Below are 17426 nucleotides of genomic sequence, written 5' to 3' on the forward strand. Positions count from 1 at the left end.
CGTGAAATTCATTAGAGCTGAAGGGGCTGGAGTGAGGATGTGTCAGAAACGGGCCCAAAAGTGAAAAAATGTGCACAAAATTGACTTTACAGTGGTACTAAATGGATTATTAGTCCTATAATAATGTTTATGTGCAGCTCAAAGCTTTGTCTTCTTAATATTCTGTTACAGAAATCAGCACATTTTATGGTTGGAACTTTATTTGCCTCTCAGAATTCTATGACATTTTTGCAAATCACCCCTCTCTTGTCTCTCTGCTTGATGCAATATTTTCAAGCCCAGCCCCAAACAGCCAAATCCGCCCAATCACACGAGCCAATCCCCGGGTTCCTCCAGCGCTCCGTGTTTTCCATCCTGCCCGCGACTCGTCCCACTCACACTCTCTGTCAGAGCGCGGCGTTGACAGCCACTGGCCACTGATCAGCCCACTTTGTCGGGGTTCGCGTCTCCATGCAAGACTGCTGAAAAAAAAAGAAGCTTCCACTTTCTTTCCTCCGCCAGGCAGAGCAGCCACCACACCGAGCCCGTCCACGGCGACAGCAAGCACAAGAAGTTCATTTTCTTTCTAGACGCACCACCGTCTCACACCCCCCACTTTGCACCATGTCTGGAGAGGACGCACCTGCCCAGCAGCAAAACGCCGTGGACCAGAAGCAGGAGACCAAGCCCGCCGAGGAGCCCAAAGCCGAGCCGCCCAAGACGGAGTCCGCGCCCGCCGCCGCCGCCGAGGCTGCTGCCACCCCGGCGGCGACCACCGCCGAGAAGGTCCCCGAGGAGGAGACGTTCACCTACCGCGCTCTGGTGCTCACCGGCTACGGGGGCTATGATAAGGTGAAGCTGCAGGTGAAGAAGGGGAAGCCGGCGCTGAAGGCTGGAGAGGTGCTGGTGCGGGTCAAGGCGTGCGGGCTCAACTTCGCCGACCTGATGGCCCGACAGGGGCTGTACGACCGGCTGCCGTCCCCGCCGGTCACCCCCGGGATGGAGTGCTCCGGGGTGGTGGAGGCTGTGGGGGAAGAAGTGACGGACAGAAAAGTAAGCACACCGCTTACACATGCTCTCAGCTGCTTCCCTCTCACATGAAATCTCATTGTTTTTGCTGCGTTTGTTTGATTGTTTAAGTGATGATTTTTCGCTTCATGTTGGCTCTACATCTGGACATGGGCGTGTCAGGCTGTGCTCGCTCCTCAGGCTGAGGTGTTCTGTTCACTGTGTCAGCTTTAGGGTTTCATTAATGTAATGCTAAAACACTACTGAGTCAAGCAGTTTTAAGAAAGAAATGTTGAGATAATATAAAACCAGCCTTTGGTTAATGATTGAGCTCTTTCATCCGCGCATTCGCTTGTGCGTAAAAAACAGACTTCAGGTGTTGTGCAAAAGTTAAAACGCCTGTTTGTGCGTTTATGTTGCATTTTGTCTGTGCACAAGGAGCCAAAAGTGTGTAAATGGCACAAGTTAAGCACAATGCATTCAGCAGCAGGCGTCGCCCCTCTTGTCTTGTCTGTCCTCTCGGTTTTCAAATTGCGCCGCCGGTGCGCACTTCAGATTGAGCAACTTAGAGCGCACGACAGTTGCTGAGAGGGACGTGGACTCAGTGTTGGCACCAAAAGAAATGCGTGTCGAAAGTCTAAATCTGAATTAATCCGTGGGTTCTCCTTCCCAGCCGTGCCGCACCTACTCTGTGGCTACTGCGCTTTGATGTGAGCCACGGTGCGGAGCGCTGCGTAAAGCTAGCCAAAGGACGAGGGTGGAAGAGAAACCGGTCTGCTTTCAAAATTAAAGCTCGACTGAGAGTTTAATTTGCGATTTTGTGGAGACAAAAGGGGAGAAAATGAATATGTACTCGCAAGATATGCGTAAAGATAAAAAAAATTACGAAAATGTTGGTTTTATTATATAATTTAGTGTGCCAAATGTGCAAATTAGGTTGTTTTAGGCCTGTAGTTGCATCTAATTCTGCTCTGACTCCTGAATGTAACAGTAAAATATTGCATTTTTAATGACGAATCCAAGTCGAGCGTCATCCATCACTACTTTCTTGGAAACTAATCGGGTGTTTTATTTTGGAGACGGTGTAACGACGCCACCGTCATTAATTCGACTTGACACCGGTGGCGGAGACCGGAGTCGCCGACGCCTTTTGTTACCGGGAGCATACGGTGGCGCACAAAACGCACCGAATGGAAAGGGCGAGGCACGGTGCGAGAAGCGGGCCTCTTTGTCAGCAGACATCGACTCTGCTGATCAGAAATGAGCCAGAACCCTCAGTGCGTCAGGATTGGAGTTCAAACCAGCGCGTTTTCTGCTAATCAACTCAATTAAAGAGTCATAAAGACGTTTTTCTTTACTGTCCAACCACGAGGAGGATTGATAGAGTCCTTCTTAGATAGCATGATGAGTCACGGGCCTATAGCTGCCTCCTGGCATCACCACGGTAACGCCTTTTGAAAGCCAGTGAAACTACAATAAATCCAAATGTTACACACCGGCCAATGATGACTCACGCTTGATTTTTTTTCCTGTGTTTAACACAACGATGCTGCTGCTGCTCACATGTGGGGATGCAAAGTGCAGAATCCCGGCATCTGCCTGGGAGTGGCACATATGTCTGGGTGGACGCGGGGCAGCAGGAACAGGATTAATGACAGGATTGGTGGCAGCAGCGCGTCAGGCTTCACTGAGGGTCGAGACCTTCCGCGTTTCCTAGAACCCTCCTTTGCACATTGACGCTGATTGGATTTAAAGGTCACACACACACATGCACAAACACACAGCTTGTCATCATCATCATCCCTCTTCTCTTTTTTTTGCAGCCTTTTAGCTTGTTGAATTAAAAGCCAATCTTGCTAATGGATGGAGATCTGTGGGATCTTTTGGCAGAGGGAGTGTGCTGACCCTGATGGCACTGAATCTTTTGGGGATGCTCCATCTGCACACAATAGTGGGTGTGTCAGGGAGCAAAGGAACAAAGCTAGGAACACATTTTAATTAGATAATGCAACTTACACATGCCTCCATCTTCTTAGATAAGACAAGTATCTGCACTGAAGCTCACATTGGTGCGGTTTCAACCCTGGATTAGATGTTTCTGCAGCTGAAAGTCCTTTCAACAGTGTGTGAAGCTGAATGAATGAGCTGATTTTGATGATTTGATGGGCATTTTTATGATGTATTTATTCTCTGTGTGCCTCGTATTGTGTGTCAATAACAAGCCTCTCCTTCGAGGGACAATGGACTCGGGTGAAGTAATCCGACAGTGAACTCACCCGAAATGACCTAAGGGAGGGAGTGTGGGGGGGGAAGTGTAACAGTGAGTAAGCGAGGAGAGAGCGGAAATATCACAAATCACACCGAAGCTCCCCAGACACCAAACATCAGCACTTTTTTCTCCAGTCCTGCTTTGCTTTTTTTCAGTTTAATGCTCTCCCTTGGTGAGTTTTTGGAATGATCTGACCCATATGTTCTCCATTACCTCGCTCTGGCCCACATTGTCAGTCTGGTATTTCCTCCATCAGTCCTCCCCTCCTTGTATCTATAGCTTCTTGCCTCCGTATGATCTCTTAATTCTTCCTCTGACCACTAAACTATCAGTGAATGCTTCCCTGAAACTCGGCTGGCTTCTAACAATCGCTGCTGGAAAGTAAATCTTTCTGCTTGTGGTAAATTCTGAGACAGAGAGTGGAGTTTATTGGTCCAGCTGCAAAAATAAAGTGAAATATGAGCTGATTTGCATAATCAGAAGTGCGTTAACAACATAAAATTTGATTCAAAGGACGTATTCCTACCATTTAATTAAATGCATGGCTGCAAGATCAAAATTTAATGACTTAGATGAAGCTTTTAAGTCAGTCTGATGGGTTAAGGTGGCATAATAATGTTGGTAATTGCATCATCATAATATTGTGGGTGTTTAAGCTCAAATTTCTGCATTCGTTGATTATTTTTCACACTAAACGACTAATTGTTGCTCTATGAAATGTTAGAAAATGCTTTTAAAAATGCCGGTTAATAGCTGCAGAGCCTATTATTTTCCACATTTCTTGCTTTTTCTGGCCCGAAACCTAAAGAAAATCAAATTGCGACAATATAAAATAGAGAAAAGCAGCAAATCTTTACATTAAAGAAGCTAAAACTGGTCAAATTTGACCATTTTTGTTTTACCTAAGTGCTTCATTTTGGTGTGTTGAATTGACATAAGAATGTTGGTAATTGCATCAACTTAATGTTATGTGTAATTCAAACTCACATTTCTACATTAATACAGCTAACTGTTGCTCTCTAAAATGTTCGAAAATACTTTTTAAAATACCTATCAATAGTCCCAGAGCCTATTGTTTCCACATTTCTTCCTTTTTCGGACCAAAAACCTAAAGAAAATCAACTTATAATGGTATAAAATAGAGAAATGCAGCAAATCTTTGCATTTTCGAAGCTAAAACTGACCATCGTTGCTCGATTTAAGACTTAAACGCTTAATTTAAACATCACATTTTAGTGTTTGCTACGTTAAAATGACCACATCTAATGCAATCTTAAAAGAAATCCAATGGACTACTTATTTAATGCAAGGTTGAAGGCTAAAACAATCTAATTTTCTGATTTAAACAAACCTTTTAAATTATTTTGATGTGCTGCATTGGCAGCAGAATTCTGATAATTACATCAACTTAATATTGTGTGTAATTTATACTCAAATTTCTTCATGGGTTCATTCAAACCTAAATTTAAGCTGAGGTAGTTTAATTTTTCTTGATTTTGAAGTCAGAATTTCAAATCCCTTTCCCTTCTTCCTTAGCACTGGAGCAACTTAGTCTTTTTCATTTGATGAACATAAAAACTTGTGTTTATAATTGTGATAATTACGTACATAACACTGTTAAATAAAGTGGAAATCCTAGTTGGTAGCTTAATTTTTATGTGTAACCAACTGGGAAAAAAGTTGTGTTAATGCTACAAATCATTAAACAACTCAAAATACCTTTAATTGAAGAAGAAATGCTAGTTCCTTCAACTCATTGTAGCTTGTTGGTTCGACCGAATTGCCTTAGAAGTTGTCGTAACTTTAAAAGAGTGACGCAAACTGTTGCTTTAGGAGCATAAAGTGCAAAAAATCTGCATGTGAAGCATCTAGTCATGCATTTAGCTGTATGCTAGCTGGGCGTGGCCTTTCTGTTATAGCTCCCTAACACCTTTAACACCACATGCATATTGCATTTCCTTTAAATTGCATTTACAGAAGCCTTGTGAAGCCGCGTGGGTGTCACATTTCGCCTTCATCTGCTACCTCCAACCTGACTCAGGAAGACAATTCTGTGTTTTTTTTTGTTGAACCTGATAAATTTTGGCTGACGTTGCCAAAGCTCTGAGCCACAAAGCAGCTGACTCGGAGGCCCCTCATACCCCGAAATTGAATCACCATCTGATTAAGTCCATTCATGTACAGTTAACTGAAAGTGTCTTTGTTCGGTGCCCCCGCACCCCTGACCCCGACTGCAACTTGATGCAGTATGAAGGCCGAGAAACCGAGCGCTGAGTGTTTGTGTCACGCCGCGAAGATGTTGCAACCGAGCTGTCACAAGGCTTGTTTACCCGGTGAGACTGACGGCAGCTCACATGCTCCTACATGGGCTTGGAAGAATAGCTGCAGATGTATTCGTGAGTCATGTTTGTTTCCTGTAAGAAGCCTGAGCTCTCCCCCTCCCGCGTTATCGATTTGTACCACACTGTAACCCCAATTACACCAGTGAGGCTGATGAGTTTGAAGCCTGTGTAAGAAGAGAGATGAAGATGAGCATGAATAACAAAAAGAAGAAGAAGCCCACAGTGGAAATGACTTGGCCCCAGACAGATAGATGAGGGTCTGAAAAAGGAGAAAGAGAGGGAGATCTCTCTAATTGGAGTGGATAGACAGCGAGGCGCATGGCTCCCTCCAGACCATTAGAGAGGCCCGGGTGGAGAGGGTTTGTTCCCAGGAGGAGAGAGCTTGTCTTATGCTCAGCCATGGGGAAAAATCTGGCAGGGACTCTGATGAGTGGAGGGAAGCCAGGGGAGAAGATGGGCCCCATTGTCCTGTCTGGCTGATGAGGAAGAAGGGGGACACTCGGCGGCGAAGACGAACGAAAGACGCAGACGAGTCGAAGGGGGAAGGAAGACGCTCGAAAGATGCGAGAGGAAAAGCAGTCAGGAAGTGAAAGAGAAAGAAGGGAAGATGAAAAAAGTGAGGAGAATGGAAACGGGGAGGGAGGATGAGGCGGGGGAGGAAGAAAACAGGAAGAGAGTTATAATGCTGCCGTCGTCTCTGTTTCCTGTGTCCCTCGAGTGAGCCGTCCTGATTGGTCGGTTCGGGCGCCGACGGGGGAGAGTTTATATCATGGCTCATTCTTCTGGAAGGAGACAGTTGTGAATCGGAGGATCCTGCTTTGATAAGGAGAGTTTGGGGGTTAGATGGAGCTCGAGAGCTGCAGCACGTCGCAACATGCTGCTTCAGAAACGGACGAAAACTCAACTATTGAAGTTTCCACTATAGTTCAGCTGAGAGAGGGAAAGAAGTTATGCAAGAGAAGTGAACAACTGAATGTAACTGAATTATTTCTACGCTGACAAATAGACTATATCTGTATAGAAAAGACATGTTAAAAATGTTTCTTAAGAGCATTCACCAAAAAAATCAACCAAAATCCAGCAAAATTTGCTGGATTTTGGTTGATTTTTTTGTGAATGTTCTTCAACAAAATATTAGATGTTTTACTGATATATATGTAATCACTTTAGATGTTTTTGGATTTTTACTCATTTTTTAAAAATATTTGCTGGAATTTTCTTCCCAAATTTGCGGAATTTTTTTAAAATATAACTTTGAAGGGAAATTAAGGAATTATTGGGATTTTCAGAAATTTAGGGAATTTTGTTGCTGAATTTTTGGATTTTTTTTTCAGACAAGGGAACAATATTTTTTGGTGCCGATAAGTGAAGACAACAGAAGGGTTAAAATAGTAAATCCAACAAATATCCTGCTGTTCAACTTAGATAATAATTAAAATTTAATGCAATGTCATACAATTCTGAATTGTTTGACATTTAAATTGTATTGCACCAATTTCTGCAGTGATTTCTGGATCACTTCTGCTTTGCTTTTGGTACGTTTCTTCTTTATCACATTTGCATATGATGAAACTTCAAAGCTGAAGAATTATAAACCGAGCAAACCAAATCTGTCCAAACAGCAAACTGCTGCAAGCCTCTACATTACAAGTTGGGAAACAGCTCCCGTATTTTGGCACTAATCCTGGCGCATCTTACATGATCCACTTCCTTTCCTGTCCTGCTTCTTTTACTGCTTCCCTTCTTTTTTTTCTCTCTCCTCCATAAAGTTGGTACAGCTTTGGTTACTATTCTTACTCTGCTGTGGGTTGTCGCTTCCATTGTTGGCTTGTGTTCTTCAAGAGCAAAGTGTTTGAGGTTTTCTTGGACGAGGTGGTTGCATGTTTGCATGTCTGCTGTTGTTGTTTGATGCAACAGGACAAACCTTAATCACACAGTGAGCATTATTCACAGTGCACAAAGGAAAGGATCAGATAACCGGACGTGGCCAGACCTGCAACTTCAAAACTCAATAAGTCACTTCAAGTATTGCAGAATTCAACTTTAATTTAATAAAACCGTTTTTGAAAGCGGTTCTATACTCCCGTTTATCCATACTGCTGTAATGCTATCGGTGTTCAGCGGATATAGCATCGACGTGGAGACAGAAATAATTACAGAAAGTAAAGTTTTAGCCTTGGCTTTAACCCAACTTTAGGGAAATTTGCTCCCTGTTGAAGCTGCTGCCAATGACTATTTTAAATGATGACTTATCTGATGATTATTTTTTAGATTCATTAATTAGTTGTTTCTTTTCAATAAATGTGACTATTTTCTGGTTTCTTTACTCCTCTATAACTGAATATCTTCGGGTTGTGGGCAAAACCATTCTCTGAATTGGGCTTCAGGAAACAGTGATTGACATTTTTCACCATTTTCTGTTATTTTATAAACCAAACGACTAATCAAATAATGGAGAAAAAAGCTGAGAGGTTAATCATTGCCCTCGTTGTAGCTGTCGTGATGGCTTACTGACATAAGCAGACTTATATACAGAGGGAGATAAGACTTCAGCTGAAATGTAAAATAATGCCAGGTTTATTTACATTATTCATTTACAAGTAAGACCGTAAACTTTTCAGATGTTATCTAATACTGATATTGTGCCATTATCATCACAAATCTCTTATTAATAGCATTCAGGTAAATATTTCAGTGAATGTTGAACTATTTTCCTCATAAACGTTTCATTCCCATTTGCAGCAGCAGACTTTTGTTAGTTCCGTTACTTTCAGCTAAATATATCAGCCATTTATCCGTTATTTCAATGATTCCTCTTGTCAGTTGCAACTCATTTCTTCATGCACTTTTGGTCATAACTTATAGTGTTCCCATGTTACAGTTACGTAACTCAATATGTGCACTTATTTTCACTTAAAATGTATTTTATATCAAATTATTTGAGCTTTTCCCAATGCCGATTTATCTGCTTAGTGCAAATTCACAACTTAAGTCATCCTAGTTCAAGGCTTTACAATCCTTTATTTTAGATTTTCAACTCTTTTCATGTATTCTCTGGCAAGTGCTGAAGTAGCCTCTGAGTTACAAACACTTCTTGTTGAAAATTTCTGCATTTTAGCTCATGTTAGCTTCAAATCCAGTTACAAAAGATACAGCCTTTTCCATTTCTTTACCCCATGTCTTGCCTTCCTTCCTGTTCCAGGTGGGCGATAGGGTGATGGTGCTGAACCGCTTCGGCCTGTGGCAGGAAGTGGCAGCGGTGCCGGCCAGCCACACCTTCCTCATCCCAGAGGGGATGAGCTTCGAGGAGGCAGCGGCGCTCCCCGTCAACTACATCACCGCCTACATGATGCTGTTTGACTTCGGCAACCTGCGGCCCAACCAGAGCGTCCTGGTCCACGCTGCTGCAGGTACGAATCCACAGAGAGAATCTTTATTCCTGTCAGTCTTAGATAGAGAATGCATCAGTGAAGGGCTTTTAATTTGAAAAGATGATATGGTTCAATATATACTGATTAATTATTCATTTATTGTGGCTGTGGCTGGTTAAATATGAGCTAATGTTGCATCTTAGTATGAAGCTGCTCTAAACTGTGGATTTCTGTAGTTAGCAGCCAAACATCTGAGTTTAGAGCAACAATTTGAGATCTTCTACAAAACTACAAGTCAAAGATTTCTATTACTGCATTGAGGAAACACCCAGGAATGTTTTCAGCGTCTTCCTTCCCTTGCGGCTCCTGTTTGTACATTTCTTTTTTACGTGAATTATGGCCGCTGGAGAAGGCCCCGCTCTCGGCTTGCGTTTGAGATGTTGGCTCAGTGCTGCAGCTTTCTACAGTAACGCTGGAACACCTGCCACCTGCGGACTGAGCGAGCGAGTGAGTGGGAAGAAAGATGGGGATTGAGGGAGTAAAAGCACCTGTTTTGGGGTGTGAAGCCTGAGAGCATTTGATATTTCTGCTGTTTACAGAGAAACGGGCCAGCTGGAGAGAACGGGGGAGCGCATTAGCCAAAAAATCTCTCACTACACCGGTGTGTAGCTCTCGCTTTTCCCACTTTTTATTGTGCAGAGGGAACAAAAAGGAATCCCTCTGAGCGTGGGTGTAGTCGGCCGAAGCCCTAGAGACCAAAAACTGACAAAGAGCTGTGAGAAGCTGCAGCACAGGTGGATACTTCCCTACTGAAAATGAACGAATCCGTAGGATTGCTAGCTGAATGATAGCCAGCATAGTTGTGGGACTGGTGGTCTCTGACAGGAATCCCAAGTGTTTGCATTCATCAGATCATCCTGTTGACACATATTGCTGGTTTGCTATAAGAGGAATGCAGTGGAAGTGTGGCAAAAGACCTGCTGGTCGGGTCGAGGCGAGGCTCTGGTTTCTCAGGGCGTCGTGCCAGCGCTGCCTCGCCAGCTGTCCGGACATCAGGATTGTAAAAGCACAACACTGAGGCTACGACGAAACCATTTGCTCGACAGTCTTGCCTGCGCTCTGGCGTTCTTTGCATGTGTAAATGATCATCTTACAACGCTGCTCTGTTAATCCCGTGGTAGTATCTGTGAATAAGGTGTTACCAGAGTGAGATTTCTTCCTATTAGTGTTTCGATGCTGGAGTGTTTGTGTCTGTCAGAAACGTCTCCTGATGTTCTCTGATTAGACGGATCAAAGGTTTCTGCAGTGACAGACCACAGAGGAGAGGATGTCATTGTTTCTGTCCTTTCAAGTCTGAGATTTTCTTTAATATTACGGAGGGAATTGGAGCCAGACCTGCAAATCCACTGCCCGTCGCACACTAATAATTCACTGGACCACCTTTAGCTCTCAGAACGACACATGTTCACCGTGGCATCGCTTCAATAACCTTCTGCAATTTCACAGCATTTATTTCTGTCCAGAGATGTATTAATTTTTCACCAAGATCTTGTACTTATGATGGGAGAGTTGGACCGCTGCAATTCTTCTTCAGAACATCCCAAACATTCTCAATGTTGCTGAGGTCTAGACTCTGTGGAGGTCAGTCCATGTGTGAAAATGACGTCTGATGCTCCCCGATTGCTTATCTCAACGTGACCATCATGAATCCTGGTATCGTCATCTTGGAATATGTCCATGCCATCAGGGAAGAAAAACTCCATTGATGGAAAGACTTGGTCACTCAGAATATTCAAGTAGTCAGCTGACCTCATTCTTTGGGAACATGATGTTGCTGAACCTGACCAACCCCAGATCATAACCCTAACCCCCATAGGCTTGTAGACACTAGCCATGATGAGTGCATCACTTCATCCACCTCTTCCTGTGTTTAGTAGGTAGGAGAGCTGACTTAAAATCTTAAGATTAAGGTGAAGAATTAAGCCAATTTCCTTAAATAACCTCAACTTAAATTCAATTTTAAATGAACTATCGCAGAAATTTGAGTTGAATTTACATATGTAATGAAGTTGATGCAACTACCTATATTATTAGGTCATCTCAACCCACAAAATGAACAAAAACAATCCGTTAAAAATCATTCAATCGGATTTCTACATCTTTCAGCCATGCGTTTAGTGTAGTAGAAGTGGTTATTTTAACCATATTTTCCACACACTACCACAAAAATTAGATGTTAAATGAAACTTTAAATCTGTTGTCAAGCAAAAATTCCCCAAAGTAATCAGTTTTAACTTCTCAAATGTAAAGATTTGTGATTGTTCTCTGCTTTACATCATTATAAATTGAATATCCTTGAGTTTTGGCCAGAAAAAGCAATCAATTTGAAAATCATAAACTTTGGGAGCTTTTCTACAAAATGTTTAGAGTTAAAATTAGCTTTTCGGTCGGAAAATAATCAGCAAGTTCACTGCTACTAAAAATACACATTAGATGCAGCTCTGTGGTAATTCAATCCAAAGGCATGGTTCCCTTTTTGACTTTAAATGAAGCAACAGATTGTTTTCCACTGTAGGAACTTGCAGGAAATTGCAAGAATCCTCCGTGTAGAACCTCTGAAAAACACTGTGTGGGTTACGGCTTGATTATTTTGACAGATATTGCAATAAAAGTCAGGATTTTAGTGGGAATGAATGGTTTGTAGCCAATAATCGTGTTCCTTTATGTCTGCAGACAGTCTGCAAAGCTTCGTTTATAAGGAAATTTGAATATTGCGATTTTGATAATCGTTCCATTAATTGCTCATCTCTATTTGTAACCATGTTTTACAGTCAATCATCTACTCTATGATCATCTACAATTAATAAGTATGACCCAGTAAGCCAACAGAACTTTTCTTTATTGCTGAAAAATTTTGGGACTTTTCTGACAGATATTGCAATTTGTGAAATAATTTCTTAAAATTTTAGTTCAAAATCTTGTATCTGGGAGTCGTAAAACATGGGATGGATGATTACAACATGAGACATCGTCAAAATATTACTTAATACTCTGTGTTCTAATGCAAAGATGAAAACTTAAAGATGGAAACTGCATCAAAACATGTATTTATTACAGATTTTAAATGTCACAGGAGATGGAACACAAAGACTGTCAGTCTGTTAAGTTAAATAAACTAATGGCAATAAGAAAATGATTAGGAACTTTGATGAAAATTTCATCCTTCGCATTGTTTGGATCTAATGATCTCAGGTATTATCATCCTTACTAAAGTCTTAATACTTGTTTCTACAAGATTCAGATTCATTTATTAATGGCCACACATCAAAGTTGGTGGAATTTGTTTCCGGTACAACGCCTAGATTACATCAGATTAACTCATGTTCTCATCATTTATTCGACTGTAAATCATCTATTGTGTCTTCCGCAGTTAAAATTACAAAAACATCTTGTTTCTTTTCAGGCAACTTTGCACAATTCGATCTCCTTTCCACAAGAATTTGGAGTCAGAAGAAGTTCTAAGTGACATGCATGACTTGTGTTTCAGTTTTGAAACAATAATTAGTCTGCCCACAGCTGCAGTGAACTCCCTGTTGAACCAAACACACAGTGTGGTTAACCGGCTTCCCTGCACCTCATCAGACCGTCTCAAGACTTCGCAACACACGACTGCAAGTCGTATCTCCAACTGAACAGCAGCGATCTTGCGAGTTTCTAGACGTGCCTGCGCAACACCGCATTCCTGCCGCATCAGTTTATGTTGAGCAAAGATAAAGTAGCCTTTTCATGAGATTAACTATTTGCTCGGGCCGGGAGCAGCAGCAGCTGGAGACGGATTTGTTTTTCAGCCTCAGTCACTTATTATGATTTAAACCATTTTTATTGACGGTCCAGATCAACAGCTTCTTATCGCAGCAGCTGTAGACTCCCTGTTTGAAGTATAATTTACTTTCCGCCGCCGTAACTCTTTCCAGAAGTATGACTTTTTAGTAAAAAATGCTTGAGAGGTTCATCCTCTGCCGAACTGTCTTAAGGCGGACCTGTTGATTCTCATAAGAAGCATCTAATTTAGTCACTTTTGGACGATTATCAGTCTTCCTTCAATTACTTTTAGTTTTCTGTGTCCCCAAAGACCTCGATGTTGATCAGACAATTCATTCTATGCAACCCTAATCTAATACCATCAGTATGAACAGGAAGTGAACGTTTGCACAACCGTCTTGTTAAAATGTTGTTAATAAATATAATTTTTTTCCAGCAATAAAAGGCGTAAAATTAAGTATCCGTCCCAGTATTTACAATATGAACAACTGACAAGAAGAATTTCCACAAAAAACCTTTGTAATCGTGAAAAAAAAAAAAAAACAGAGGAAGGATCCCTTTTCATGACCAACAACCGTACAAACATGGTGGCACTTGCAGATTCACAATATATTGTATACTATTATAGATTAAAAGAGATGTAAAGTGAGTTCATCAGGTTTTGGAAAGAAGACTTGCCACTGGACATGTATAAAGATGGACAAAACCCTCTGTGACAGCACCCGGGTTTCCTGAGCTGTTATTTCAAAGCTCATGGTGCATTCAAGGACACATACCACACATTCTACAATACATAGTACGTCAAATACCAAGGCTACCAGGATGCCCTACATGCAGCATGCTTTGCTGCTAATTCTGACTCACAATCCCCTGGAGTCTCCTCATCGCACAAACTTGTGATTTAACACCACAAACTGCGACGAATATTTGAACAAGCTTAAGGCGCAATATTAAGATGAAGTAGCATGAATGCACACTGCGTTCCAACAGTATGTGCTTTGTAAAGGCGGCTCTACTACAGACTGACAGGAAAATGTATTTGGAAAGCTGTGCAGTGTGGTTGCTGCAGTTGTCACTCATCCTAATTGGAAAATTAGCAAATAATTGCCACGTGATTGGAGCTAAGGTGGGTCTAGCATAAGTTTAAACCCTAATATAATTTAAACATGTGAGTTATGAAAACATTCATCACATGTACAGTTGTCTTGAATGTATACATTAGCTGTAAAGACCAAAACTTTTGCTGCTACCAGGTTGTAAACATGTTTATTTGTGCTGTGAAGTTGCACATTTTAAAATGGAAAATCTATGGGGATTGACTTGCTTTTGGAGGCAGCCTCTAGTGGGCGTTGAAGGGACTGCAGTGTTTTTCAGTCCATTCTATTCTAGCTATTTCTGTCCAATTTTTATGTTAGGAAAAGTTAACTGGCTGCTAGTTTCAGTTCCATATTTACTTCATAGACATGCGGGCACTATTAATTTGACACAACTTGAATTTAAAAGCACATTTCCCAAAATTAGCTCCATTAAAGTGTAAATCTGTATTAACTCTCTGAATCCTTCTGCATTTGTCACATTTTTACTCACTCTGGGATCATTTTTCACTGCAATCTAAAGTCCTGCTCCTCTATGGAAACAGAACAGCCATGAAGAAGGAGAGAGAACTCAGAAATGTCTTCAGTTATTGTTTAAATTGTAAAACAGAGATAAAAGAAAGTTCAAGAATTAAACAAACCTAGCATCAGCATGTACTGTATTTTTCCAGGTGCCTACAGGTGATACCGATACTAGAATGCATGTTTACACCTAGAAAAATTCCTGGAATTTTTGGCTCGACTGGTCGTTGCAGCTGTGTCACTAGTGGCTTAATGGTTGCACTGAGGTATGCAAGTTTTTTTAATTTTTTTTTTTTTTTTTGCTGAATTTGGTTCAAGAAAATATTTTTAATTGAAACACATTTTTAAATGAGACATGCAATTTTGATAAAATGTGACAATTTTAAGTTTAGATTGGTTGAGTTTTCCAACTCGTAAATGAATAGTTCTAGGAAATCTGATGATTCTTTCTGTTTCTACAGTTTCAGGCACTTATAAATGGTACAATTTAGGTGTTTTTACTGCATTTTAAAACAGTCTGAGAGTTGTGGGGATTCAGAGGGTTTAAAACTGTAAAAGCACACAATTTTACTGTATTTAAGCCATCTAAAATATTGTTATTTTACAGATGGTTGCTGTTATTTATAAGAATGGTATCGGATATTTTAATAAATTGTTATTTTTAGTGATATTTTTCAAAGATAGCATGCTTTTCAAACCCAACTCTGGGTTTTAGGGTTCAGAGGGTTTAAGAAGATTTACTGTATTTAAATCAGCTTAAAATATTGGTATTCTACAGATATTTGCTGTTATTTGTAAGAAAAATATCATGTCTTTAAATAAATTGTGTTATTGTTAGTGCTATTCATATACTTTTTAAACCCACCGGTGGGGTTTAAGACTGCAAACTTACACTACTTTACTGTATTTAAATCAGCAAAAATGTTATTTTTCAGATATTTGCAGTTGTTTGGTAAGAAAATTACATGTACTTTGATCAATTGTGATATTTTTGGTGATATGTTTCAAAGATAACATGCTTTTTTAACATGGTCCTGGGTTTTTGGGTTGAAGATTGTCAAATTACACAGTTTTTACTGTCAGTAAAAACAGATATTTGCTGTTATTTGTCAGAAAAAGTTACATATATTTTAGTAAATGGGGTCATTTTTGATGATATTTTTCAAAGACAACATGTTTTTTAAACCTGTTGATGGGTTTTAGGGTTCAGAGGACAGTAAAATGACACAATTTTTAATGTATTTAAATAATCTAAAATATTATTTTACAAATATTTGCAGTTAATTGTAAGAAAAAATATGTATATTTTAATATATTTTTGGCAACAGCATGGGTTTTAGGATTCAGAGGATTTAAGCCTGTCAAAATACACAATTTTTCTGTCGATAAAAATAGATATTTGCTTCTATTTGTAAAATAATTATGTATATGTTGATACATTTTGTTATTTTTGGTGATATTTTTCAAAGACAAACTGCTTTTTAATCTTATCACTGGGCTTTAGAGCTCAGAGGGTTTAACCTAATGTCAGGAATGAGAACAAAACGTTACAGAAATGATAAATTTCACTGGTTTTGCTGATGTGCAACCTCAACAATGGCAGCTCTAAACAACCTGCTGAACTGTGCACTGACGGATGATGGGTAGCGGCTTTGTTCCGAGCTTTCAGGTAATGTCACATCAACATAAAGAGGCTCGTTTCCTCGGCGGTATGGCGACCTTCACCCTCAAACGGGATCAGCTGATCGGGGCGTCCGCCTGGTGTTTAGACTGAGTCGTGTCTTTATGCGAGTGGAAGTAAACGCTGCCTCTCCGCTCCTGTCCTCGCTCTCCAAACAATGGCTCGTTGTGTTTCCTCCCATCGTGCCTCTCTTCTCCACATCTGCATCCTCCGCCGTCCTCCTCCCCCTCCGGCCCTCCGTAACCTCCGCTCCCTCTGCGTGACCTCCTCGTACCCGAGCTCGGGTCCTCGTCATCGGGGGAACTCGTGCACGTTTCCCCTTTTGTTCGAGCGCCCGGGTGTTGGTGGGGGAAGTTCAGTGACATTTGGACGTAATCTCGTGGGTCTTCCAGCAGCTTTTCCTCTGACCTCTCCCTGAACCGGTGCCGGTGTTTATGAGGCCCGGCCACCACACCCACTCCACGCATTCCTGCATACATATGGGGCCGCGACGCTTCCAACGATGACGTCCACTTTAGATTTATTTATGTGCTCTGGAGTGACTGTGTTCAGCGTCGAGCATTGTCTCCCAGCTGTGGAATGCATAATATTAATTAGGTGGTGCTGGAGGAGTGAGCGTGTGTCGTCCACTTTATCACATTTTGCTGCAGCGGCAAGAGTTTGGGATGTTTCAGCACCAATAAAGACAGAATTCCAGCTGGATCTTCTCATATGGTGCAAAAAATCCACAGGTTTTAAGTGTATGTTGTAAAATGTTCACTGTTATTTTATAGATTTCCCCTTTTTTGTGTGTGAAATTTCAGATAACTAGCAAAATTAGAGGAAAAACTATCCAAAAAAGATTCATTTGCATGTAAAACAGACCCACACTGTTAACAATGTCCACATCAAAACATATAAATGACATATTTTTTGCTGTAATTAAATCAGCAAAATAGACCACCATTTTATAGATATGTGCTGTTATTTCAAAGGAAATGCATGTATATGAGGAATTTTTTAAAATTTTATAAATGAATGGTTATTTTACAGATTTGCCCTTTTTTGGGTCAAATTTCAGATAATTACTAATAAAATTACATTAAAAAACTATTCACTTACATGTAGAACAAGCCCAAACTGTAAATAATGTCCACATCAAAAAAGAAAGAGATTTGACCATGAAATTACATTATTTTTACTATATTTAAATCCCAAATTATACCGTAATGTCATAGATATTTGCTGTTATTTGAAATAAAATACATATGAGGGATTAAAAACATTAACTGTTGTTTTATGGATTTACCGTTTTGTGAAATTTTGTGGAAAAAAGTTTTAATTAACCTGTGAAACAGG

General features: G+C 40.7%; 1 protein-coding gene across 1 annotated transcript in view; it reads left to right on the forward strand.

The window, feature by feature from the left end:
- The first annotated feature begins 365 nt into the window (after positions 1-365).
- LOC110961790 (synaptic vesicle membrane protein VAT-1 homolog) overlaps positions 366-17426 on the forward strand; it is a 51802-nt gene continuing 34741 nt past the window's right edge. The window contains exons 1-2 of the mRNA XM_022209524.2: positions 366-1032; positions 8801-9008. Of these exons, the coding sequence (XP_022065216.1) occupies positions 604-1032; positions 8801-9008 (637 nt within the window). The 5' untranslated portion in view covers positions 366-603. The remainder of the gene's footprint in view (positions 1033-8800; positions 9009-17426) is intronic.

This window comes from Acanthochromis polyacanthus, chromosome 21 (genome assembly GCF_021347895.1).
Source record: "Acanthochromis polyacanthus isolate Apoly-LR-REF ecotype Palm Island chromosome 21, KAUST_Apoly_ChrSc, whole genome shotgun sequence".
Lineage (NCBI taxonomy): Eukaryota > Metazoa > Chordata > Actinopteri > Pomacentridae > Acanthochromis > Acanthochromis polyacanthus.